This window comes from Clarias gariepinus, chromosome 22 (assembly GCF_024256425.1).
Source record: "Clarias gariepinus isolate MV-2021 ecotype Netherlands chromosome 22, CGAR_prim_01v2, whole genome shotgun sequence".
NCBI classification, from domain to species: Eukaryota; Metazoa; Chordata; class Actinopteri; order Siluriformes; family Clariidae; genus Clarias; species Clarias gariepinus.
The window spans coordinates 6,771,591-6,799,382 of record NC_071121.1 but is presented as its reverse complement, the minus strand read 5'-3'; the positions used below and the strand labels follow the sequence as shown (position 1 = coordinate 6,799,382).

Sequence of the window (27,792 nt, the reverse complement as noted above, 5' to 3'; positions counted from 1 at the left end):
GTCTGGAGGTGCAAGGCCACACTGATATATTGCTAGTTTTTTTATGCTTGTTGTTGTTGGTTCATCTTAGATAGAAAAAGAAAAATGAAGGCTGTGATTAGATTAGGTGATGATGATGAGGAGGAGACATGTCTCGGAAATCTTTTAGCAGTAGGACCCAGAGAAAACATCATCTGCCTAAAGTTGGACAAGTACACCTTTATGTGAGTGCACCAAATCAGGTAAAAAAAAAAAAAAAAAAGGCTACAAAGTGATTCTTCTAAGCTCCAGAAAACAAACCCCTTCCGCTTTGATCCTGTCAGTTCGCAGAAAACGCTTGACAGGAAAACACAATGGTTCCTGCTGTCAGACTGCTCAGGGCTGTATATAAGGATGGACAGGTAACGCGTCCAGGAATCTGTAGACTGAGGGGACGCACTGAGGGGACAAGATGAGCGCGTCAGTAGCAGTGTACAGGAACATTTACACAGAGGACCGCTTCAGGCAGACCTACGGCACGGAGGCCAAACCGCGCGAGCCTCTGCGGGAGCGCCTGTGCGCGCGCTGCCGCTGCTCTCCGCTCCGGTGCGCGCACCTGCTCGAGCGGCGGATGCCGATTTTCAGCTGGCTGCCGAGATACAGACTCAGGAAATGGATCTTAGGAGACACAGTGGCAGGGCTGACAGTCGGGATTCTGCACATTCCACAGGGTAGGAATCTGCACCCGCTTCCCTTGTGTTCCTGCTACTGTCTCATACTCTTACACTCAAAGTTTTCCGTGTGAATTACTTTCTAAGGACACTAATAGCCAATTAAGAGGTCTTAAGTCGTCACGTGATGCTGAGACGCGCCTTATATTATGCACTGTATATATTTATTAGTATTATTCATTTTTTCCCCTTCTAATTTTGCTTTGAGTTATTACAGAGTTAGTACAATAAAACATTTCTGATTTTCAAGCCTTATTGTTCTATCACAAAAGATAAACTTAAAGAAAAATATTTACCTGCCAGAAAGGAAAGCAGTACATTATACAGGCGATAACTTTTCAGACCAAAAAAAAAAAAAAAAAGTTGCTGGATTTTGTGTGCAAAAAAGAAGCAGTCAGTTGTTAGAAGAACTGGTGTTTGTTCTGAAGGCAGCTAGAGTACCCGAGACTAAAAGTTCCTCACAGGGTATATCACACCAAATACTGACTGTCTTTCATTATTTTCTGTTTACTCAACTTTAACTTTATATATATATTCTTGAAGACATTCTTGTTCTACGGAATTTATATGCATTTCTCCAGCACTGCTAATAGGACAGGATTTTGATTGATGAATAATTGCAGTATGAAGTGCAGCTCATATGATATGTTAAGACTCTTTTCTCTTAAAGGTAATAAAATTTAAAGGTAAAGAAATTTACACCAGCTTAAAATGTGTTCCTGCAAGTTTATAATACTCATTAAACAAAGTTACATTTAAAGTTTAATTAATTTCTAAGGCCACCAAAAGCCAATTAAGATGTCTTAAGTCGTCATTTGTGATGCTGAGACGCTCTTTACCTTATGCACTGTATATGTTTTATTAGTATTATTACACCAATTCTGCTAAATAGTTTAAATTCAGGGTGGCATGGCGACCTAGTGGTTAGCACTGTCACCTTTGAACCTCAAGGGTCCAGGTTCAATTCCCGCCTCGGGTCTGTGTGCATGGAGTTTGCATGTTCTTACCGTGCTTGATGGGTTTCCTCCGGGTACTCTGGTTTTCTCCTACAGTCCAAAAACATGCAGGTTAGGCTAATTGGTGTTTCCAAATTGCCCATAGTGTGCGTGAATAACAGTTGGACGTGGAGCTGGCAACCCAACCCCTTAAGTACCTGCCACAGAAATGACAAAAAAATGTCTGAAGAGTGGGGAGTAACCATCATCAGATGTGTCAGATGGTACATGGATGGACCAAAATACCAAAAAATCTACAATATCCATCCCATTGTGTGCATCAGTGTGTGTATGTATGTGTCCCCTGCGATGGATTGGCACCCCATCCAGGGTGTACCCCACTTTGTGCCCTAAATCTCCTTGGATAGGCTCCAGGCCCCACGCAATGCTCCATACAGGATAACGGTGAAGACGAGGAGTGAGTGAGTTAGAGATTGAGTTTAAACTTGGCATGTATCTGTATTCTGTACCATGTATTTTAACTGTTAAAAATATCTACTGACTCCCATTTGACAATATTTCTTTCATGAACTTGGTCCTGTTCAGCTATTTGAACATTAAGGACATTTAACTATGTGCAGTAACATTCTAGCTATTTTTTAAAGTAATAACTGACTACCTTAGGGCCACACTGACATTATTTATAGGCTTGTTTTTATTTATAGGCTGACCCATCACGTTTGGTAATAACAATAAAAATCTCAAATAACTACACTTTAGTTATTTAATACTTTAATAGTGGTAGACTGTACTTCTGTAACATATACACAAAAAAAAAAAAAAATTTAGAGACCGAATTGTTTTATTTCTTGGACCCTTTTTAAAATCTAAAAATCCACCTATACAAGTTTTGTATGTTTGATATATGGAAAAAAACATGTTGATCAAAATTACTTTTAATTCGCCAAAATGCAAAGTTGTCTTTAAAATATCTGTAAAAGTCAGGTGAATTTTAGCACTCCTCACTTATGTGATTTTATGTACCAGGTATGGCTTTTGCACTATTGACATCAGTGGCTCCGATCTACGGCCTGTACACATCGTTCTTCCCAGTAGTACTCTACATGCTGTTCGGGACGGGGCGTCATGTCTCCACAGGTAAAATAAATAAATAAATTTCAATGTTCAGTAGTAGAAGTCTAGACATTCCTTAGGAAATGTCTCTTTGGTAACTTATTAGTTATGGTTTTACTGTAGTGCTGTGTGGTAACTTTTATTCTGTCATGTTTTTTTTTTAATGAACATAGTTAAGCAATGTGCAGTGTCAAGTGTTTTAATTAACTATGTACAGAATTTTACAAATTCATGATTGTCACGACACTTGACTTTTACTTGTTTCCTTGTGCAAAGTTTGGATGCAAGTTTGGCATTATAGAACAATACCTGAAGATTTTCAAAACTATGAAATAATACATATGCCATTAGGTCACTAACAGTTGTTATTGTAAGGTACAAAGGTCAGCTGCTCTAGAACAGTTCTTACAAAAACAGAATTGTCAAGTGCTATTGCAAAACCCATCAAGCACCGTGATAAAAAAGGTGATTTAGACTTACCAGCCTCAAAAATTAACAGCACCAATTAACAGCACCACAGATTAGCACCGTTATAAAGGCTTTAAAAAGCATACTTAGGAAACACTTCTCAACATTAACTGTTCTAAGGAGATTATTGCATATTTTGGATGACTTCAAGAAATAAAAATCAGGAAAGACCATGGAATTAGAAGGCGTGTCCAAACTTTGGTCTGGTTGTGTATAAATGTCTACAGTGTATGCAAAAATCAAGAAAAGAAACAAGAGCTTATAAAAACAGATTTAGGGGTCTGAGGATTCCCTATATTACCCAGTCACTGCTTGCAGTGCCGGTCCCAGGTCTGGATAAAATGGAATGGTTGCGACAACAACCAAAAAACAAAAAGGAAGTTGCTGGATTTTGCATGCAAAAGTCAGATTATTCAGAATAACTGTGTGTTAAAGGATGCTTAGTAATACATAGTAACTAATATCCTTATAAAAACTCGTACCTGAGACTAAAGGGTGATCAAAGCGTTGTCACGCCTTATTGAATTCTGTCATTAAAGCTATTCAAAGTTTAAATTTGTATGTGTATTTGTTATACATAAAATATCTTTCCAAGATGCAGCATATTCATCCTTCATGTATATTGTATGTATTTCTTCCTGTTTATACTCACTTCTAGTGTTGCTCTGTACAGGTACTTTTGCAGTAGTGAGTCTGATGACCGGCACGGTGGTGGAGCAGCTGGTGCCGACTCCTCCTGATCTGAACTGCAGTAGCCCAGAGCTCACAGAACTCGAGAATCAGAGGATCGGAGTGGCTTCGGCCATAGCATTCCTGTCAGGAGTGATGATGGTCAGGAAAAAAAAAAAAAAAAAAAAATATATATATATATATATATATATATATATATACTGTATATCTAACAATATTTCATACTAGATGTGCCCGCAACGTTATTCACGGGGAATTTAATAAAATACTCATAAGCGCATTATAAAATCATCATTCAACATCATCTGTTGAATTTTGGAATAAACTAAAATTTTTTTGTGTCACCGTGAAGTGCGCGGAATGAAGGTGTGAGATCGTGTTTAATAAGTAGATTTCAAGTGCACACTCATAAAAGCGTATTAAAAAAATGTTCAGTACCATCTGTTGAATTGAACCAATGATTTATATATATATATATATATATATATATATATATATATATATATATATATATATATATATAAAAGCATTTTCTTTTAAAATTTCAAATTTAAATATTATAATTTAAATAATAAAAAGTATTCCATAGGGCCAACTGCGATAAAAAAAACCCATTAACATTCGTTCAGTAGTTTTTAGATGATGCATGCACAAACAAACAGACAGAAAAAAATTAAAAAAAAAATTCTTGATGTGTTCTGTTACTATCTTTTGTCCCCTCAATTTTTTTTCCAGCAAATAGTTGTATGCATAAAAATATGTATACAATAGCTCTGGGATAGCTCAGTGATCAAGGCCTTGGACTACAGTTCGGAAGTCCCCAGGTTCAAATCCCACGACCGCCAAATTGTCCCTGTTGGTCCCCTGAGGGCCCTTAACCCTCAACTGCTTACACGAGTAATGAAATACAAAAGTAATTCGCTCTAATTAAGGGTGTCTCCTAAATGTAAGATGTATGGCACATATATTAAAGGCTGAATTGTGTATTATGTTTGTTCTTTGCTAAGCATGATTGTGTTATGGAATGCTCATGGCGCTTGTTTTTATGGCTTTCGTTTCCAGCTTTGTATGTTTGGCTTGCAGTTGGGTTTCCTCTCCACATACCTATCAGAGCCTATTGTTAAGGCATTCACCAGCGCTGCTGCATTTCATGTGACTGTCTCTCAGCTGCAGAACATGCTGGGATTGAGGCTTCCTCGCCACACGGGCACGTTTTCTCTCTTCAAGGTTTGTGAGAGGCAATGAATTGTGTCCAGTTATTACAATACTTGTTATAACACTATCAGTAATGGCAGGTGGTGGTATTAAATATTAGGGAGGGCCAAAAGTTAATATATTGATCGGTCACAATTAAATCATGTATCGTGAGGTTTCGTCAGTAGTGGAATCATAAATATATGAGACGATCTTTTTAAAAAATTATTATTTATTTATTTTATTTTTTAATCAAGTCCATAATGCTGTTTTGGGTTCATTCTGTTTCCTCTGAATACCAAATAGGGTAAACCGAAAGACAAAAATGTACTAATCTTGCCAGGCTGTCATCTGTTCTGACTGATCAATGTGTCCCCGGGCCTGTTTTAGCAGCTTTATTTATAGCAGATTTTCTGCGTTGTAGAAAAAAAAAAAAAAGAAAATTTAGAGCTGAGTAAATTTATTCCAGTTTAGTGACTTGATGACAAAATATGTTTACACATGAGTAATTCACTCTATCCCACAGACGCTGGCCTCGGTGATGGAGAACTTGCCCCACACTAACCTTGCCGAGCTGTTTATCTCGCTGCTCTGCCTAGCCGTGCTCGTTCCCATTAAGGAAGTCAACACACGATTTCGTCAGCGTCTGCGCACTCCCATTCCAGTCGAGATCCTCACTGTACGCCATCTGCTGAACTTTAAAACAACAATCTACAATATATCAAAATTAAAATTGTAAAACATAGATTTTATAAATTTATTTGTTCAGTGCCTTATTCTCTTTCTCTACAGGTGATAATTGCTACAGGTGTAGCTTATGCCTCATCTCTGGATTCCAGATATGATGTCCAGATAGTGGGTCACATTCCTGCAGGGTAACAATTAGTCCTGTTTTTGCTTATTATCTTCAAATTCCTTTTACACTTGAGTATTCGTTGTATGATAAATAGTAGTTTACATTGTTTTAAATTGAATACTGAAAGCAGGCCTAACGAATGTAGCAGGCCTAACGCTGGTTCTGTTTTGCAGGTTCCCCCGTCCTCGTCTGCCCGCTTTGCACACAGTGCCAGACATAGCTGGTGATACAGTTGCTATCACATTCGTAGGCTATGCCGTGTCTGTGTCACTTGCAATGATATACGCCGATAAGCATGGCTATTCTATTCATCCTAATCAGGTAAAGCTATGTTAATATCTGAAATACATTGCCTGGCCAAAACTAAGTTTTTCACATTCAGTCACCTTTAGCTGTGATTACAGCTACACAATGTGGTGGCCAGTTCATTTGTGAAACTGCTTCCTCATGCTCCCAGAACCACTCGTTCACAATGTGGGTCCTGCGGTATACCCACGCCATCAGGGAAGAAAAACTCCATAGATGCGATAACCTGGTCATTCATTACTTTCAGGTCATCAGCTGACTCAAGTTTATTGTCCCATAACATTGCTGGGTCTAGACCTGACCAACTCATAACACTGCCTCCTTGTACAGTGGGTGCAATGCATGATGGGTGAATCGCTTCATCTGTTACCTTTTCACCCAGCAATAAGGTCAATCTGGAATCATCGGACCACATGACCACTGCTCAAAAGTCTAATCTTTATGCTCTCTAGCAAATTTAAGCCTTTATTTTTTTTTTCTTTCTTACAAATTTTTTTTCATATCCACGCAACAGTTTAGTCCTGATCCTGTGAGTTCTCATCACATTGTGTGTGTAATGCTTTTACTTCCACTATTAAACATAGCTAAAGTATATTTTTTACCATGCAACTTAACCAAGTGTAATCTCTATTCATAATTTTTTTCTAACACATTTCATCCACAAAGTTGACAGGTTAATACAGTTTTTCCATGTTTTTGATAAAGACTCATATAAATAATAAATCAGTTCCAGCAGTTATAGGCTACTAAAATCTCTTTATTTTATTCTGTTATTTTCTTTGCTTGATGCAGCCCAAATATTTGACCCTTCTTTTATTTGACTTTTTTTTTTTTTGGCCAGGCAGTGTATAATGTAATAGAGCGTTAATATAATGTAATATAGAAACACTGTATTCATGATTTGAATGACTGCATTTAATCAGTTAACACCAGGTCTGTGTCTTTCTACTATATTTCTTACTTGGTAAGACCATAGCACAACTGCTTTAGATTATAAATGCATAAACATTTGTTCTTAAGTAAGTGGAGTAATGTCAAGAATAACAAATGTCACTGATAACATTTGCAAATCAGAGTAATAATCAGAATAACACAAGATTTGTATAATGTGCACAAATTAAGCAGAAAAAATCATGTATAATTACAGTACATTTTTTTTTTATCATTAAATACCCTCTATTTGAAATACTGAATAGCAATATTTATTACTCCAATCATAAATGGATCTAGTTGTTTTAAGGTTTAAATGCATCGTATAAACACAGGGCCAATGCAGAATCTTCTTTTTCTTACAGGAATTATTGGCACATGGCATTTCCAACACTGTATCTTCCCTGTTCACCTGCTTTCCCAGTTCAGCTACACTGGCCACCACTAACATTTTGGAAAGCGCTGGTGGTTACACACAGGTACCCAGTAAGCCCATACACCACAGACATATCAGACTGCTCGTCTCTATTTTATTTTTTCACATATAGATGATTGTGACTGATCTGTAAGCTTGCTGCTTTGTTTAATTTGCTAGCTCTCAGGTTTGTTCACAAGTCTGGTGGTCCTGATTGTGCTGCTGCTCATTGGCCCTCTTTTCCACTTTTTGCCCAAGGTGAGTTGTGGCTTAAGTGCAAAGTGCAAGTATTAAACAAAGAAAAATAGTTAAAGGAAAATTTAGGTGTCAAACCACCACAAATGAACAGGAGCGCTTTGGTGCACATTAGTAAAGTGGAACTGTTCTTCCATATATTGGTGTTTCAATGACAGTCAGGAGCAACTGAAATCAATGAAGAGTATAAAATATATATTTACGTCTTCATCAACTCATGTGGTGAGCCAGTGTACCCAGCACACAGGGGGAGGGGTCATACTGAAAGAGTCCACTACCATCTGGTTAGAAACGTTGCATTGTGGGATCATGATGTTACGTCTATTACGAATATTAATCTGAATAGCTTTGGATTTATTGAAGTAATATTTTCTTCTCTCTCTCTCTCTCTCTCTCTATATATATATATATATATATATATATATATATGTTTGGACAGTAATACAGTTTTTATCATTTATCAAATAATTAAATAAACAAAATATTAATTAATAACCAATTGATAAAAAATAATTATGTTGTAATAATAAACTGTAAATGCAATATTCTTGTTAAACATAACCATTATATATATATATATATATATATATGCTGGATCCGCCTGCACATGGTGTCTTCGGTACTGTGGTGTCAATCGCTTAATGCATGCCTGCTTGTTCAATTTCTAAAGATTACTCATAGAAATTAGCAACAGAGGTTTGTAATGCACTTTATAATAAAAAATATGTTGTTGTTTTTTTTAGATAGTTTTAGCCTTTTTTTGCACTCTGGTTTCAGAAAGTAAAAGTCCTACTACATATTTGCTTCATCCATAAACCCAAGCCGCTAATTTTAAATAGCACAACCAGATAGGCTTGAATAAATTAGTGGCATCATCTGTTTTGTGCACAGGGAAAACCATAATACATGATATACTGTATGTCGTCTTAATACTTTTGGCCTACTTTTTTTATTGTTTTTATTTATTTTTTTGTATAATACTACAATACAGTCACATCTTGATTGCTTCATTTTTAAAACATTGTAATGGTGCACAGAGGCAAAATTATGAAAATTATGTCATTGACCAAATATGTATGGACTTAGAGGTTTATAAAAATTTTTTGTTCATGAGGTTATAAATGAGGGCTTCATGAGGGCTTAGCTCAGTGTTTGATGAAAAGACTTAACTTGATAACGTGTAACTTTTATCTTTCTCCTTATGAGCATTCCATGCACTTATCTTATGCTGGGACACATCAGGTCAGAACACCCTGATACAGAATATACTCACAAATATGAAAAAGATCAACATAAAGAAAATAAAAGAGATTTTAAGCCTAAAAGCAATTAGGAGGATAATTAAATAACTTCTTATTAGTTACGTGGACTCAAATAAAATTTTGGAAAAGAAAATCTTTTGCAAAATGGAGCCAAAAGTTTTCCCTTCAATTTGTCACAGCAGTGTTGTCTCTCTGTGTCTCCGTCCAGGCCGTTCTGGCGTGTATAAATGTGACCAGCTTGCGGCAAATGTTTTTGCAGTTTCACGACCTGCCGGATCTGTGGAGGGTCAGCCGGATCGACTTTGTAAGATTAACATCAACGGGACAGTTTGATTTGATTACACCTACAAAATATATATGAAATTTTGAAACATTTATGTGCATGTGTGTGTGTGTGTGCAGATGGTGTGGCTGGTGACCTGGCTTTCGGTGGTTGTCCTTAATGTGGATTTGGGTCTGGCTATTGGGGTTGTTTTTTCCATGATGACGGTCGTTTGCCGTACACAGAGGTGAATCAAGTTTGCTTTGATATTAGAAACCTCCTTTTGTTAATTTCTGTATCATCAGGAAGTCGGTCGGTCACACTGTCAGTCTGTACTATTCATAACAAAGTTATTATTTCTAAAAGAATTGGAAGACAAACTGTGGGATTTTGCTATGAAATGTATCCGTCATGGCACCAGGGATGCCCGCATAAGCTCTCCAACTAGAGCAGTCCCAGGGAAAGCAAATATTGAGCACATGCAGTAATACAGCCAATGTAATAAGAAGTGTTCTTTCCAATATCTTTTCATTTATTATATTCAATAATTGTGTTAACTGAATTTTTAATATATATATTTTTTTTACTTATGCATGCCAAAGCTCAAAAGCAGTCTGAGAAAACTCTGAATTAATATGCAGTGCAAACCACATGTTTAATAGCATATGAACCATAATGAGATGAAGTTAAGACATAAATATATTACCATCACGCCTTACTAATCTCTGTTCCTCCAGAGCTAACTGCTCGGTGTTAGGACGAGCCTCCAATACAGAAATCTACCGACCTATCAACAATCACAATAAGGTAATTTAACTTAATAAAGACATTAACAGCATGTCTTCACAAGGTTTGTGAATTAGGTCAGGTGATATGTAAGCAATAAAATATGATGGCCATGCTGTTATGGGAAAATAATCAACAATCATTCATCAATGTCTCCAGAAGTGTTTTATTCCTTTTGTAATATAACAGGTTGATTTAGTTTATAGATATATTTATTGTTAGTTAACTTTTCTTGAGTTTAATAGCACAGAAACTCATCGGATTATGTGGAGTGTCTGCAATAAAAGGTTTTGTGGAGTTTTCTGTACAAACCATAGCAATTTAAAACAAAGACATACAGTCCTCTGCAAAGTTGTAACACTTGGATTTAATTAAACCACTAGTTACTTTGCTACGGGGTCGAGAATCAAAATACGGGTTTTTAAACAACACTTCCGGTATTGCGCAATCAAGACAGGACAAGTAAAGACGCGACACAATAACTATATATAAACCAAACCAACGTGTATTAAACCAACAAACAAACAAACAAACAAACAAGGTGCACCAAAAACCAATATATACAAAATATATACAAATAGAAACAATGTGTATGGTGTATGCGGGTGTGTGAGTGCGTGTATGATAGTCCAGAGTTAATGATATTGCAGTGTGTGAAATGATGCACGGGAGAGATTGGCTCGGCCTCACCGGTATAGATGACAAATCCGGGAGCTCGAGCAACGGAACGAGAGGTGAATTGTGAGTGTCTATGAGGAATAATCCAACCGGGGAAAAGTACTCCTTTAGAATCATCAACCAAACTCTCTCTCAAAATAAACAGCGCGCTGGGTAAATCTCTCCGTGTTGAGCCACTTGCCGGTTCCGGCTTTATACCGGCACACGTGACCCGACGCCGCTTCCGGGTTCCCTCGCGCTGCGATCGCGCATGCTCGCGAGAGCTTACCCTGTGACCAACACGATCAATGGGGACAAATAAAACCAAATCGGGCAAATTTACGAGCACAGGTGAGCCGCATTAGCTCCTTAATCGATTTCCCTGTTATAGTTAAAATGCCCTTTTATGTGGCTGCGCTACATAGACCCCCCCCCCAAGCCTCCGGCGTCTGAGGAGAACGTCCGTAAAAGCGCTTCAGATTAACCACGTTCACTGTATCAGTTTTTTGTGGATTGCCCCAAGACACTGTGTAATTGATTGGTCCCTTTTTGTTTTTTATTTCTGCTGGTCCCTCCCACTTGGGCGCTAGCTTGGCAGAAAATCTTTTCGCTGCGGAGGAGAGTGGGTGAGTTTTTATCCAAACTAGATCTCCCGGTTTAAAGTGCGCATCTTTTCTCCGGGCATTGTAGTATCTAGCTTGTTTGGACTGTTGTTGTTTTACTCTTTGTCTCACCTCCTCCGTGATAAGTCGTTGTCTGTCCAGTAGTGAGTAGGCGGTGTGATCAGGTGTTGGAGGGTGATTCATGAGCCTTTCGAGTGGCCCTTTTAGTTGCCGACCTAGTGTGAGTTCTGCAGGCGTCTTTCCAGTAGTTTCCTGTTGGGCTGTATTGATGGCGAATCTGAGCTCTGGTAACCATTGGTCCCAGTTTTGGTGATGGTCCCCGACGTATGAAGCGATCATTGTCTTCAGAGTTCGGTTAACTCGTTCCGTCAGGTTCGTTTGTGGGTGGTAGCTCGTAGTTAGCTTTTGGACGCTCCCCCAGGTTTGGCAGAGGTGTGCCAAGAGCTGAGACGTAAACTGTGGTCCTCGATCGGAAACTAGATATTTGGGGACTCCCCATCTAGTAAAGATCTCCTCTCTTAGAACCTTCACCAGTTTTGGCGTCTTTACATCCCTGAGGGGAAACATCTCCACCCATTTGGTGAAATAATCTACCACCACCAGCAAATATTCATTTTGCCTTTTACTTCGGGGAAAAGGACCCATGATGTCCAATCCCACGGTGTGTCCTGGCTCTGGAACCTCCGTGCTCTGTAGTAGCCCACTAGGTCTAGTGTTTTCTGTTTTATACTGTTGACAGACGCTGCAAGTTCTCACATAGTGCCAGACGTCTTTCCGCACCGTAGGCCACCATGCCACATCTAGTAACCTCAGCAGGGTTTTTAGTTGCCCCAGGTGTCCTCCCAAGGGATTGTCATGATAGTAATGTAAAAAGTTTTTTATTAATGACTGGGGGACAACTAGTTGAAATTTTTCTCCGTGTCTTACCGGTACCCGGCGATATAACGCCCCTTGGTGATGTTCGAACGAGACCCTCTGCTCCCTTGTGCTTCGTGGCTGGTCATTAGAGAGCAGCTTCGTGATGGTGGGGTCCTCATGTTGGGCTTGAGTTATTTCGCACAGGTCGTTTGGTAAGTCGGATGAACATTTAGAGGTTGTGATGGCGAGACATGGAGCGGTGCCCACTTCCAACGGCGGGGGCGCCCGGGATAGCGCATCTGGTCCCAAATTTAAGCAGCCTTTTCTATGATGTACTGTAAAAACGAACTGTTGTAGGCGTAACGTCCATCGGGTGAGACGAGAGCTGGTTTTCGGGCAGTTGAAGGCCCATGACAGGGCGGCATGGTCGGTAAAGACCTCAAAAGCACGACCTTCTAGATAGTGCCTCCATTTTTCTACAGCCCAGACCACGGCCAAACACTCCTTTTCTGATGTGGAGTAATTCTGCTCAGCTCCTCTCAACATTCGTGAGGCGTAAGCTACTGCTCGTTCTCCTTCTGCTGACATTTGGGTGAGGATGGCTCCCAGGCCCACTTCGCTGGCGTCGGTGTGCAATTGGAATGGCAGATTTAGGTTCGGTTGTATTAGTACCGGTGGGTTTTGAAGTGCGTGTTTGATGACATCCATACTGTTCTGGCATTCTTCGGTCCACTCCCATTTTACTCCCTTCCTTTTTAAATTATTTAATGGAGCTGTTATGTCGGCAAAGTGGGGAATGAACTTGTGATACCAGCCGGCGAGACCCAGAAAACGTTGAAGAGATTTTAAGTCTTGAGGAGGAGGATATTCTGCCACCGCCTTTGTTTTCTCCGGGTCTAACTGCACACCTTCTTCAGAGATGACATGACCAAGGAACTTCAGCCGCCTTTTGAAGAAATGACACTTCTTCATGTTGAGGGAGAGATTGGCTTGGGTGAGTCTGGAAAATACTGCGTTGAGATGCATCCTATGTTGTTCTAGTGATTGAGAGTAGATAATGATGTCATCTATATAGACGAAGCAATACTTTCCTCTTAGATCCGCCAAGACTTTCTCCATCAGTCGTTGGAACGTTGCAGCTGCGTTTCTGAGTCCGTAGGGCATGGACCGGAATTGAAACAGACCTTTGGTAGTGATGAAGGCAGTCTTCTCACAGCTGTCTCTCTCCATCTCCACCTGCCAGTAACCAGATTGTAGATCCAACGTTGAGAACCAGGAGGCGCCATCCAGTGATTCAATGATGTCATGTATTAAAGGCATTGGATATGCATCAGGTTTGGTTTTGCTGTTCAATTTTCTAAAATCCACACAGAAACGGTAAGTCCCATCGGGTTTAGGTACTAAAACAACAGGTGACGACCATGATGAACATGAAGGTTCGATGATGTTGTCCTTCAGCATCTGGTCGACTTGATCTTCTATAATTTTTTTCTTTAAGGGTGATACTCGGTACGCTCTGGATCTAAATGGGGTGTCGTCAGATAAAGTGATCTTGTGTCTCTCTAATGCTGTTTTGCCCAAGATGTTGGAGGTGGTGCGGGGCCAAGTGGCCATTAGTTTCAGCAGCTCCTCTTCATTGTCGGTGTCCCAGGATGTCACACTTTTTGTGTTTTCCTCCACGCATAGGCGATCCTCAGGAATCACCGGTAAGGCTAGATACAGGTTAGCCGTAGCCAGGAGATGTGTGTGTGTCCTTTGAGCTGACTTAGATGGCGCAGAGTGGGGTTGGGACATTATAAAGGGATGATAAGTGACTCCCTCCTCTGTTTTCAGCCCATACTCCCCGCGTGCGACGTCCAAGGTCGCTCCTGTGGCTTTTAAGAAGTCCAGCCCCACGATCAGCGGGAAAGCCAGGTGAGAGTTGCTCATGACGTAAGTGTCTAGCTCACAGTCGATCGTGTGCCAGTTGTAACGCAGCCTTCTCTGGGTTTGCGCCTGGTGTGTTTTCCCATCAGCCATAACAAACTTCTGAGGAGAAGGAACATCACACCTGACTTCCTGTTCGCAGAGCTGCTTCCATAGATGTTCCCTCATCAGCGTGTAGGAGCTTCCTGTATCGACCACAGCATTCACCTTCCTTCCTTGCACTGTTACTGGAACCAGGAGAAGCGAAGGAGTTGCCAGAGGTTGAGCAATGGAGAGTCCCGCTGCGTGCTTTGAAGGAACTCGCTCACCTGCCTTCTTATGACTCTTTTCCTTGTTGTGCTGGGAGTCCACCTTCTGCCAATAGTCTTTGGAGCTCTTGCAGTCTTTTTCCACCCTAGAACCTATCTTCACCAGCTGTTCCACGGTGTTCACTGTTCCTCTCATACATCCTGCCACTCTTGGGTTGATGTTATTCAGGATTCGCCCCACTAGTTCTTCCTCTGAGATATCAGGCTTCCACTTCATACAGAGGGCGCGGTAGTCATAGGCGAAGTCTCTAAGGCGTTGACTGGGCTGCTGTACCAGAGACCTTAAGTTTTCTTCCACTTCTGTGAGGTAGTCATCCGGTAAGAAAGCCGCCATAAATGCCTGTTTAAAAGACCTCCAGTCCTTCACCTTGCCTTTCTCTGCCTTCCACCAGCTCAAAGCTGGTCCTCGTAGCACCGTGCTGAGGGTTCCTAGCAGTTCTGGGCTGGGCAGTGGTCTGATCTCCAGATAGTTTTCACACTGTTCAATGAAGTTAAGAACATCCGCTGTCTCTGAAGCGTCGCCAAAGGCTGGAAACTCCAGGCGGATGGGTGGTCGGCCATAAAAGGAAGAAGAAGAGGGTGAAACTGAGGAGGTAAGCTGAGCAGAAGCGTGTGGTTGAACACAAGGTGGAATGTCGTATGTTTCATGCCTGCTTATGTGCTGTACCTTTGCTGTAGATGTTGTGATCGCCGTGCTGGGAGAAAGTAGAACAGGAGATTGGGGAGATGCAGGGGTGTAGGCCTTTAACCTTTGGATGGTGGGCGTACTTGTGAGCCGTAGTTTTTTCATCTGGTTTTCCCAGATTACGTCACATCGCAGAAAACAGTCAGTGACAGCTCTTTCCAGTTTCTCCAGGGCCTCTTGGCAGTAGCGCTCCAGCCCTTCTAAGCTAGCGTCCACTGCGTCCCGAAAACTGGTTTCTCTGTTCAGACTGCTGTTTACGGATTGTCTAAAATCCTGCTCCAACGTGTTCACTTTGTCAGTAAGCGCCCCCATATCCTCCTTGCATTGATTCAGTTCAGTTTGCAATGTATGCACAACATTAATATCAGACACAACATCATCATCATCATCATCATCATGTCTGTCAGATATATATAGTGAGCTAATCAATGAGGTTATTTCAGCTGTAGGGTTACGGCGTGTAACAAATGCATCATCTACATCCTCCAGCACATTATTAGCTACAGCAAGGTCGGCCTGCACGGCACCACTAGCATTAGCATTAGCAATGTTAGCATCCATTTTGTTCTGCCAAGACACACAAAACCGGAAAATACCCGAAAATACTGATTCCCCGTACGTACGGGCCACCACTATGTAACACTTGGATTTAATTAAACCACTAGTTACTTTGCTACGGGGTCGAGAATCATAATACGGGTTTTTAAACAACACTTCCGGTATTGCGCAATCAAGACAGGACAAGTAAAGACGCGACACAATAACTATATATAAACCAAACCAACGTGTATTAAACCAACAAACAAACAAACAAACAAACAAGGTGCACCAAAAACCAATATATACAAAATATATACAAATAGAAACAATGTGTATGGTGTATGCGGGTGTGTGAGTGCGTGTATGATAGTCCAGAGTTAATGATATTGCAGTGTGTGAAATGATGCACGGGAGAGATTGGCTCGGCCTCACCGGTGTTGATGACAAATCCGGGAGCTCGAGCAACGGAACGAGAGGTGAATTGTTAGTGTCTATGAGGAATAATCCGACCGGGGAAAAGTACTCCTTTACAACCATCCAACAAACTCTCTCTCTGAAAAACAGCGCGCTGGGTAAATCTCTCCGTTCCGAGCCACTTGCCGGTTCCGGCTTTATACCGGCACACGTGACCCGACGCCGCTTCCGGGTTCTCTCGCGCTGCGATCGCGCATGCTCGCGAGAGCTTACCCTGTGACCAACACTGTCAATGGGGACAAATAAAACCAGATCGGGCAATTTTACGAGCACAGGTGAGCAGCATTAGCTCCTTAATCCATTTCCCTGTTTGTTAAAATGCCCTTTTATGTGGCTGCGCTACAAAGTCTTAAGCCACCCATCATTTGTTTTCATATTTTGCTTCCAAAGAGCTAAACTTTCTTGTATTTAAATGTCGTCTTGAGAAATAGTTCTCCAAGCTTCCTAAAGAAATTTTTTTTCCCTCTCCTCCTGGATTTGTCAAGTTTTTGGCCCTCATTCTCAGTCCAGTCCCTGTACCTGAGCCGTTTCAGAGAAATGTCTTTTGTTTGTTTAGCCACACAGTGACCTGTGAATCATTTAGGCATAAAAAACAACTTACGGCGTGAATCAGTGAGAAACAGGTGTAGATGATGACAGATGATCAGGCCAGTGATTAGTATACTGGTGATGCCGAATTCTGAGAAATGAAGTCACTGCTGAGGTTGTTGCATAAACTTAAAATGATTGAATTTAACTCTTACTCATCTTCTATACCGCTTTATCCTGTATTCAGGATCGTGGGGGGCCTGGAGCCTATCCCAGGAGGCTTAGGGCACGAGGCGGGATACACCCTGGACAGGGTGCCAATCCATCGCAGGGACACACACATACATTCACTCATTCACACACTACAGGCAATTTGGGAACGCCAATCAACCTAAGCTACATGTCTTTGGACTGTGGGAGGAAACCGGGGAACCTGGAGGAAATCCACCAAGTACAGGGAGAACATGCAAACTTCATGCACACAGAGATGGGAATCAAACCTGGCCGGGAATCAAACCCAGACCCTGGAGGTGCAAGGCGACAGTGCTTGAATTTAACTTAATATAAAAAAATAAAAATTAATAAACATTTTTGATTAATCAAATAATCAGATAAATAATTCTAAAGCACCATGTATAATATAATATAATATAATATAATATAATATAATATAATATAATAAATTATGTCACAGTACAGTACACTTTTTTAATTATTATCACTATTTATGCCACAAAGACTCCACTATTGCTAATAAGTTTAATGCCTTTTACTCTTATTCATCTATGTTTGATTGCTTCTTTTGTGAATCCTGTGAGTTAAACTGTCAAAGCAGGTTATTGTTATGTCACTAGTGCTCATGTAAACATCCTTAGTCACTTATCTGTTTTTTTTTCCACCTTAGTGCTATGAAGTCCCTGGCATGAAAATACTGACCTATAACGGACCCATCTACTATGGCAACCGCAGTTTCTTTAAGGCAGATGTGACCCAGCTGCTCGGTCTCACACCTGAACGTATCCGTAGCTGTGAGAAGGCCAGGAAGGCGCTGGAGAAGAGGGAACAAGAGTCCATTAACACTGTGGTTAGTTACAAGTCTCGGCTTTAATTTAAACTAACACACACATAACCTCTTTAAAACACATTTTTGTGTAATAGTGAACGTTATGTTTAGTTTCATGCTTGTGTGTTGTTTTGATTATTTTCAGGACCGGGGATTAGCGAACACCTCATTTTCCTCGGACAATGACCTCTTTACTTCAGGTATTTAATACTGATCAAGAAAAAACTAGGCTTTGATGCAAACTTTGTCTTTGTCTTGTTTCTGATGCTTATACTGTATTTTTTATTCAAATTTCTGCAGAAATAGTAGAGACTGAGGTCCAGACTGTATTAATTGATTGCAGCAGTGTGATTTTCATGGATGTTGCAGGAGCCAAGCTCTTTATACAGGTACACCGACTGACTGGCTTTTGAATTTTCATTATCACTGTTGAATTAAACTATGAGGGCGTTTAAGTTAAACCAGGACTTTTGAGTGTGCAGAACACAGTTAGGGTAAAAGCTCCCTTTATTTTTCTGTATAATCCCCTGCTACACTAATGCACTTATCCCAGGGTTTCATTAGTGCTTGGATATTAACACAGAGAAAGTTTTCTCAATACGCTGATGCCACGATCCGACTGCCTGCTTTGGAAATGGCTTGGAGCGAGGTCAGGACTGTACAGGGATGTGGCAATAACTCCTATGTGGGATCCTGTAATGTGCAAGTGGTGTTCGTGAATGATTGTGTGTACAGTTCCCAAAGACAGATGTTTATTTTGAGTCCAGGCTTGACCAGACTGTCTCTTAATATGAGTGTATCTTTCTCATGATATACTGTACATTGTTGTCATATGTACATTATTGTTTGTTATAGATGTGTATCGATTGTCAGAAGATGGGATTGCGGATATTCTTGGCCAACTGTAATGGTATGTTTTTGTATGTGTGTTTTGTATGTACAGTATTTGTTTTATAGACATCAGGTTCCATGTACAGTATTTAGAAAAAAAAACCCAGCCAACAAATTCAGTACAGTATGTGTTAAGTAGGAAATAAAACACAACAATGCATGCTAATATAAATGGGAAAAAAGTGAGTTAATTTAATAATAAAGTTGATTATGTCTAAGCATATCAGTACAACACATCATTTTGGATTCAAAATGGAAAATCAACAGTTTATTTGATTTATTTTATTCAATCAACAGTTTCTGGGGTATAATTATAAACATTAAACCAAATGGTACCAGTCTAAGCACTGAATCTTAAACGAGTCTATTTAACAAAGCAGATTAATCTTGTATATTTACAGAGAGTGTGCTGGAGATTCTTACAGCAAGCGGCCTGATGAGCTACATGAACCCGCAGCACATCTTCGTCACAGTCCACGATGCAGTTGTTTTCATCCAACAGCAAAAGGTAAAGTGATCTGGCCTTCGGAAGTCGTATTCACGCAAAAAAATTAAATCATTTTGTTTACGTAAAGTGATTTTATAGTAAATGTCATTGCTGTTTCGTTCACAGGAGAAGCCTGATTCAGAAAACAAAATGATTTGGGTGTGAATATCCAAGAGCATCAGAAAATACACAGCTACTTCAGTTTCAACACTGGGTATAAACACAGCTGATACCAAAAATCTTTTTTTTTCTTTAGCATTACATATCTGTAGTGGAGTCAGTGTATTCAGAGCGGGCCATGTGTCACTTCGATCACTGTGGTAGATAATAGTGATGGAAAGCGATAATAGCGACTCGAATCTTTGAGTCTCATTAAGCAAAATTAACAGATCTTTTTTTTGAGCCATTTCATTCATTTTAGCAAAATGTAATTAAAATGTTACGTGTTAATTCCCTAACATCTACTACTACTACTGTACTTACGCAAATGTTGATCACACAACAAACAAGATAAAAATAGAATTAATTTTAATTTAATTTATTATTTACCTGGGTCTTTAATCTATGATTAATACAGCTTACCTCTCTTGTGACCTTTCCCGGGTTTAAGTAGCTCGTTCCTCACCTTTCGAGTCTTTGGGTTGTCACTTTGTGAACGAACGACTCAAAAAACTCGAAGACTCGAAAGACGAACAAATCGATTCTCTCTGCGCTCAGACTGCATTGGTTAAGTCCGGGGCTGTCACACGATGAACGAACATCTCGGGAAAACCGGATATTCGAAACAGATGAACTAATTCCTGTACAGAGCCTACGATATTCCGCATGGGCGACTGAACCAAGAATTCCCAGTGACGACTCACTAAAGATTCGTTTAACATGAACGAATCGTTTAAGAACGACCCATCACTAATCAAATGTGCACTATTGCTGTAAGTCTTATGAAGCACACACAAATACTGTACATAATCGTATGTCTTAAAGGTTCAAGTGCACAGAAAATATGTATATATACACAAGTACTCTTTCTCTTTCTTTTAGTCTGTGCCTTTATTTTCCATAAACCTCTGAATGTAGGGTTTTATGGGAAGATCTGTAATTAAGCCACCTTTATTTGATTGTCATTTTTAGTATATTTGTATACTGCAAAACCTGTGACCATTCCTTAGATATATTTATTTATTTTTTTATTTCCTGTATGATTTGTAATTGATTATATTTTTTTTATGATCAATTATAAAGGAGGATGCACTGAATGGCCAAAATGTATTTTAATAAATTTTGAAAATGCTCATTATGAATATCAGTTTTTTGGTATGTGTGTATCATTAAAACTAAAGAACTGTGCAAAAACTTGACCCACCCATGATTTTTTCATATTCAACTGAATTCATTAAAGGAAAGAAATAGAAACAAATGCTTTACTGCGAAAGGCAAAAAGTGCCTAAAATACAATTAAAAAAATCTATTGTTTATGTAACAACTTCAGCAGCAACCTTATTTCCCCTCTCGTCCAACCACTCAGCATCAGTAGTATACTAATCACTGGCCTGATCGTCTGTCATTATCTGCACCTGTTTCTCACTGGTTCATGCCTCTAATCATTCCTCTGAATCTGGTAAGGTAAAAAGACTGGACTGAAAATGAGAGCTACAAAGTCTTACACCAACCCTGGTGAAAAGTTTAAGACAACATTAAAATACAAGAATGTTTGGCTCTTTGTAAGCAGAATATGAAGAAACGTAAGGAGGCTCAAAACTTTTGCACAGATATGGAATTTTCATAAATGAGTATCAGGCCTGTGCAAAACAAATATACTAGGCAAAAAAGTTTTAGAAGGGTAAAATAATTGGCCTGGGTTCAGAACTGTCTAACACTATTAAAATATGAAAGTATGTTGTTGAACTCTAATCGTTTAAACGCATTGCGAAGTTGATTCCATAAAAAAATTACAGTAAATGATGCACTGTTCTCTTGCACGTTCTGGGTTGGGGTTCGATTCTCGCCTCGGGTCTGTGTGCATGTTCTCCCTGGGCTTGGATTTTACTCTGTAGTATTCATATAGTCTTTAAATAAATCTCTAGTATTTAAATAGTATATAAATAAATGCCACATGCTGACTATAATGCATAATTTCATTATTAGTTTTTCTTCTGTGAAATACTTATTTATGTAGCAGGTGTTTAAATCAAGTCCAGATCATTGCATACAGCGACGAATCAACACTTTTAGCACATTACAAGAGAAAGGAGGAGGGTTTTTTTTTTTTTTGTGACTGCAATGCGCTTCAGTAGCTAAAAACTTTTGATACTTAAATAAATTTTAAGGTAAATACTTTTGTACTTTGGATCCAGTAAAAATGGAGGACTTTAACTTAAGTAATATTTTACCTAGGGTATCTCTTCTTTTAAGTAAATCCATGGTGCACCCCGCCTTGCCTGTAACCCAGTGCAGGATACATGATCAACAGTAGGAATCATGTTTAAATACACTCACTCATTGTCTATATTGCTTAATCCTACTTTATAAAAGTAGTGTATTTTCTATGACATAATAGTCTATTAACAGTAAACAATTATTAAATTAGGACAAAAATGTGTCATGTGTTTAAAAATAAAATTATGTAATAAGAAAAAGGCCTGACAACTTTCCAGTGCAGTAAACAAACAAACAAAAACAAAAATCCCGCTAAATGTTACAAAGCACTGACACCAGAGACTTTCGTAAATATTAAATATATCCCTACAGAAAGCTTATCTATGAATATATAGGGTGTCTCAATTTCTTTTAAATATGAATATCTGAGTAACTACTGTAAATGTCCTATAGGCAAATTAAATTAAATATGCTTTATGTTGAAAAATAAAAGATTTATCAAAATTCCAACAACATATTCAAATTGACAAAGATTTTATAATTGATTTCACAAAGCTTCACACATGTTCAATATGCGCACTGTCTGGGACATGACACATGTCAAGTTGGTATCCCTAGCATATCTTGCATAACATTCTCCTCAATTCAATTCAATTCAATTCAATTTTATTTGCATAGCGCTTTTAACAATTGACATTGTTGCAAAGCAGCTTTACACAATCAAAAGAATTATTGAAGTTTGTATGAAATGTAAATGTGTATGAATCAAAATTAAGATTGATTCATTAAGATTGTCCCTGATGAGCAAGCCGAGGACTATGAAGGTAAAACAGTAGCAAAACCCGAGAGCTTGCAAATTCGAATGTGAGAACTTGTAAAATGAATATTTGTATTTGTAAGTTGAAATTTGTACTCACAGCTCTGATGTGAAAAGCTGCATCTATCGATTTGCACACCTGTGTTTTGAATTCGAAGTTGCAGATTAACAGGCACAATTGTGTACTACACATTTATCTTTGCGCTTTACTTCAGTTTCGGTGTACAACCACAAGTCGGCGCTCACAACCTCTCAGATCTGGCAGTACAACCTCAAATCCCGGCGCTCTGACTTTTGCTACTCATTTTGCGATATTCCTGTAGCAAAACTGACTTGTGCACTTGTAAACGCGGGGGCGGGGCTGGGGTGGAAATGAAGTAATTTTATTGGTCAATGCCTCACCAATGAACATTTAATTGGTTGGAGCCAGCCAATGAAGTGGGACGTTTTGTGCGCGATGACGTCACAGACTACACAGAGCAGCTTGCGCCGTTTCGGTGGTGGTGGTCGTCTATGCCAACCAATTAAACGACATTGCTGCGTTTTTACTGGTATATAAAATCCAGTAAAACTAATGATAGTTAATAAAAAAAATTTCCAAGCGTTTAAAAACAAAATAGCTGATACATATGCATACAAATGTTTGCATTCTGGCTGGCGTTGTTCATTAGTGAGGCATTGACCAATAAAATGACTTCATTTCCACCCCAGCCCCGCCCCCGTGTTTACAAGTGCACAAGTCAGTTTTGCTACAGGAATATCGCAAAATGAGTAGCAAAAGTCAGAGCGCCGGGATTTGAGGTTGTACTGCCAGATCTGAGAGGTTGTGAGCGCCGACTTGTGGTTGTACAGCGAAACTGAAGTAAAGCGCAAACATAAATGTGTAGTACACAATTGTGCCTGTTAATCTGCAACTTCGAATTCAAAACACAGGTGTGCAAATCGATAGATGCAGCTTTTTACATCAGAGCTGTGAGTACAAATTTCAACTTACAAATACAAATTGTTTTGCTACTGTTTTACCTTCATAGAGGACAACGGCGACAGTGGCAAGTAAAACTCCCTGAGATGGCAATAGAAAGAAACCTTCAGAGGAACCAGACTCAACAGGGAACCCATCTTCATTTGGGTGAAACGGATAGCAGGGATTGATCTGCAGTCATACTGTGTGAGACTGGAAGTTCAGAATAACAGGAGATGTTTTTAAGTTTAAAATGGAGTTATTGAATTAAGAATTAAAGGGAAACCCCTTTCACACATTCACATTTCATACAAACTATGAATGATAAAGACCACTATTTTCACATACAGTAGCCCCATAGAAAAAAAATCACAATGTGTCAAATCAGTTGAACATGGTGGCTATTTTAACAGCACATTGTCATTATAGTAAAACTGGAAAAAACATTAAACATTTGGCACCAAGTTTTAAATTACGCAAGGGACTGTCACACCATCCATGGTCCACCCCGCCTCGTACCCCGGGTCTGCTGAGCTCCAGGCCTCCTGTGACCCAGTGCATGACACATGATCAACAATAGGACCAAACTGTACTTTTTACTTGTAATTATGTTTAAATACACTCACTCATCGTCTATACTGCTTAATCCTACTTTAGGCATAATTTTATGGCATAATAGTCTATTAACAGTAAACAATCATCAAATTAAGACAAAAATCATGTGTTTAAAAAAATTGATGTAATGAGAAAAAGGAAAGTCCTGACAACTTTTCAGTGCGGTAAACAAACAAACAAACAAACATCACACTAAATGTTACAAAGCACTGATTTATTCATTCGAGCAAGAATTGGGCATGTTATTAGAATATGAAATTATGTCACATTTTTTAAAACACCTGTATAATTAAATGTGGTTTTTTTTATTATTATTATTATCAGTCATTATGTGATGTCCTACCAATTAAGATCCGGTGAATAAACGATAAATAGAAATGCTAATGTTTAAGAATGACTTCATTTATTAGTACAAAACTGTGACACCAAGAAGCACTGACAAATATAATCTTGATCTCTGACTATTGTACAAAGTCAAAAAAGTGAACCTTAAACACCGTAAACATATTTATAATTACCCACAATTCCGCAGCGCAAGAGAGAGTAAAACCGTTGGCTCCGTTATTAAAGATCTTTGCTTGTCTTGCGGAACACTTGCAAACCGCGTTACTCGCAATCCGAGGTTTTACTGTATGCAAATGTTTTAAAGAAGCCCGGACATCCATGAATGACCATCCCAACCGAGGTGGTTAAGAGCACACTGCAGTCGTTCCATGAACATTCTACATATGGAACACACAATGCTTAAAAGTTGACTGATAACTTGTTGCCAACTTGCAGAAGAAACACAACAGTCTATGGGAACTGTACACACATTCAGGAACACCACTTGAACATTACCGGAACTCGACTAGGAGTTATTCCCACATCCCATGTACAGCCCTGACCTCGGTTTAAGCCATTTCTACATGTTTGGGGCATTACAGGAGTTCCCGGGAGGCCGGCATTTCAGACGAAAAGAAATCTGATCATAACTCTGGCATACTGAGAAAACTTTTTATCTTAATGGTATCCCATATCTTTTTCTTCATAGGACTTAGTTTCTGTTTATTTATAATGTTAATCTGTTTCGTCTCAGCTAGTCAGCTAATTAGGTTTCTTAGTTAGTTAGCTGGTTAGTATTTGTTAATTTATGTTGGTCCTTGGTCCAGCAGGAAAGTTGTTGCATTTCATCATATACTGAATTGTATATGGTTGAAATGACAATAAAAGGCTAGATTCCTAATAAAAGCCTTGACTCACTCCAAGCACTAGTGAAACACTGGGATGAGTGCATTAGTGCAGCAGGAGATTATACAGAGACCAAAATTATTATTATTATTATTATTATTTAAAGTTATTCTGCACAATTCCCAGTTTGAGATGAAAATGAATTTTATTTTTGCCTATGGTTTCATGAGGCCACCCTGTATGTACACTATGGCACTATACCACAAAATGACACACTGCCCTCTGCTGTCTCCTTTCATCTTTGCTGCTCTAGTCATCATTAATCCTTGTCCCTTAACTTGACCTTACGCAAGTTAATGCAGCATGCAAAAGTGGGGAAGAAAATAAAACATTTTGCTGCATGATGTTGAATGCCCATACTTATACATACTTAGCCCATAATCATACTTTAGAAATTGCATTAGAGGCAGTATAGGTATGCACAAATCGGAGCTAATCAGTGTTGTCCGTACACTCAGAATGAATGAAGACAAGGTGGGCCCAACAAAAATAGAAATTGACATCATTGTCCTAAAGCTTTTTTATTTTAACCTTTAAACAGGTTACATTCACAGTGCCCACCACCCATTAGACTGCATTGTATAAAACAAAATATTATATAATTTGATATTTATAAACATACTGAACATATACACTACCAGTCAAACGTTTGGACACATCTTCTAATTCAATGGGTTTTTCTCATTTTATTTTTTTTTCTTGTTTGCAAAATAAAACAATACAGAAGGCATCCAAAATATCATCCAAAGTATGCAACAATCTCCCTTGAACACTTGACATTGAGGTGTTATCTAATTAATAAAAAAGTAATTACTGTAATTAAAGATATTTTAAACTAACCATTTTCTGATATCTAGTACTTATCTATAATTTAAGGAGCTGATATAACAGCTCATTTTTAGTCGACAGTGGGATGTAATCTAATAGTCAATGAGATGTAAACATTTAAAAAGTTATATTAAAAAGTTTACATTTTTTTCTATTATTATATATAAAAAAATAATTACATCAAAATATAACATAAAAACACTTTTAATGCAATACTGCCATCCAGTGGTTGAAGTGGAACACCGGATGTAAATTAGCTCTGGAAGAACCATCCATACATTCATCCTGGACCTTGAATCTGACTCCAGTCCAATAGATGGCACCATGCATATAAGCATATACACTTTCATTCACACTTATAGGTAGTTCAGCGCAACAGTCCCACCTAGCTGCATGATGATGAACAAACCTGAGTACCTAGAGAGAAACTCACAGCGACAGAGAAAAGGTGCAAAACACTGCACAGACAGTAACCCAGCACAGGAGTGTTATGATGAGTGTTAAGTACTGCAATGCTACCTGCTCCGCCATTGTGCAAGCCAATAACTAGCAGTTAGGTATTGAAAAAAAAAAGGAAATAGAAATTATATAAAATAAGAAAAATGTTAAGTGATAACAGCCATTTTTATTTACAGTATAAAAAAGCTTGAAAGTTCCAAAAGTGTTTCTCAAGTGCTTCAATTGTTTAGTCTTACCAAATACCATATACCATATAAATAAGGCCACACCGACACCCAAGTCCATACTGAAAAATGAAAAGGTAAAACTGCAAACGTGCTTTCTGTGATTTCCAGAGTAAATGTTGCATGAGGTACACACTAACACGTCATGTTTGGTCCCGAGATTTGCATTTTATGTGATATGTCTTTGTAACAAACTTAAACTTTGTAAAAAGTCTCTTTAGGCACATCACGTTCATTGGGCATGACATAAATAGTGCAAATATGTTTAGGATCAGTTAACCATTGCTGGTTTGGCATTTGAAGTGGTTCTTGAAGTAAAACAGAGCGTTTTGGTTGCTTGAGTAGTTTGTATACCGGAACTTCGAATAGGACTTATCGGTTTCTGACTGTCCAAATGGCAACAGCCCTTTTATCTTTGATGCGTGGTTGACTATAACATCATCACAGGAACCCACATGTAGAACCCCAAGGCCATCAATGAAAAACTCTAAAGTGACAGAGGAAATAAACGTTAAAGTTAAAGGTTTCCAGTCATTTAATCAACAGTCTTTGATCAGATGATCAATTAATATGAAAGATGTTATAATTCTTACCCAGGTGTGCAACCCGCGCCAGGCGGGGGTCAAAGCCTACTTGCCGCACCTTTTCGGTACGTGCCATGAAGAAGTTGATGACGGCATCCGTGACGACACAATTCGGGAAGCTCTCGAGAGCATGATGGAAGCCTTTCCTCAAGTGTAAGCAGTCTCCGTCTTTTCCACCTTTTTCTGTAGAAATAGTATGTCGGTAGGTGGCAGTGTATCCTGTCACCTCCCTGACTGCCCCTCCAACCTGATTGCATGCAAACACACACAAAGCAGTCTCACACTGTAGTGAATTAAATATCGAGAAAAGTTTCTCTCTCTCTCTCAAGTTGAAAAACATTCGATGTCTTGGAAAAATGTGACTCAATCTACTGCAATAAGCCAGAATAATGACGGAAAAACATTTGTGGCACATAAGGATCAGTCAAAAGAAAGGTAAGCAAGTGTGAACAGAAACCAGTGAAGAAGCTTTGGCT

At 39.0% G+C, this 27,792-nt stretch overlaps 2 protein-coding genes across 4 annotated transcripts in view; one reads left to right on the top strand and one right to left on the bottom strand.

The window, feature by feature from the left end:
* Positions 1–321: 321 nt before the first annotated feature.
* Positions 322–20,977, top strand: slc26a10 (solute carrier family 26 member 10). The gene is made up of 18 exons (XM_053481770.1): positions 322–689; positions 2,672–2,782; positions 3,900–4,057; positions 4,979–5,143; positions 5,637–5,789; positions 5,903–5,985; positions 6,140–6,287; positions 7,568–7,681; positions 7,798–7,875; positions 9,343–9,438; positions 9,537–9,643; positions 10,134–10,203; positions 17,686–17,865; positions 17,990–18,044; positions 18,145–18,233; positions 18,700–18,754; positions 19,137–19,243; positions 19,349–20,977. The coding sequence occupies exons 1-18, from the start codon at positions 431–433 to the stop codon at positions 19,385–19,387; spliced, it is 2,067 nt and encodes a 688-aa protein (XP_053337745.1). The 5' UTR covers positions 322–430; the 3' UTR covers positions 19,388–20,977.
* A 4,749-nt stretch (positions 20,978–25,726) lies between these two features.
* The window catches only part of LOC128510212 (beta-1,4 N-acetylgalactosaminyltransferase 1-like), a 32,405-nt gene continuing 30,339 nt past the window's right edge, over positions 25,727–27,792 (bottom strand). For all 3 annotated transcript variants that reach the window (XM_053482325.1, XM_053482324.1, XM_053482326.1), the window contains exons 10-11: positions 27,326–27,563; positions 25,727–27,219 (exon numbers count right to left, since the gene is read on the bottom strand). In XM_053482325.1, the coding sequence (XP_053338300.1) occupies positions 27,008–27,219; positions 27,326–27,563 (450 nt within the window). In that variant the 3' untranslated portion in view covers positions 25,727–27,007. The remainder of the gene's footprint in view (positions 27,220–27,325; positions 27,564–27,792) is intronic.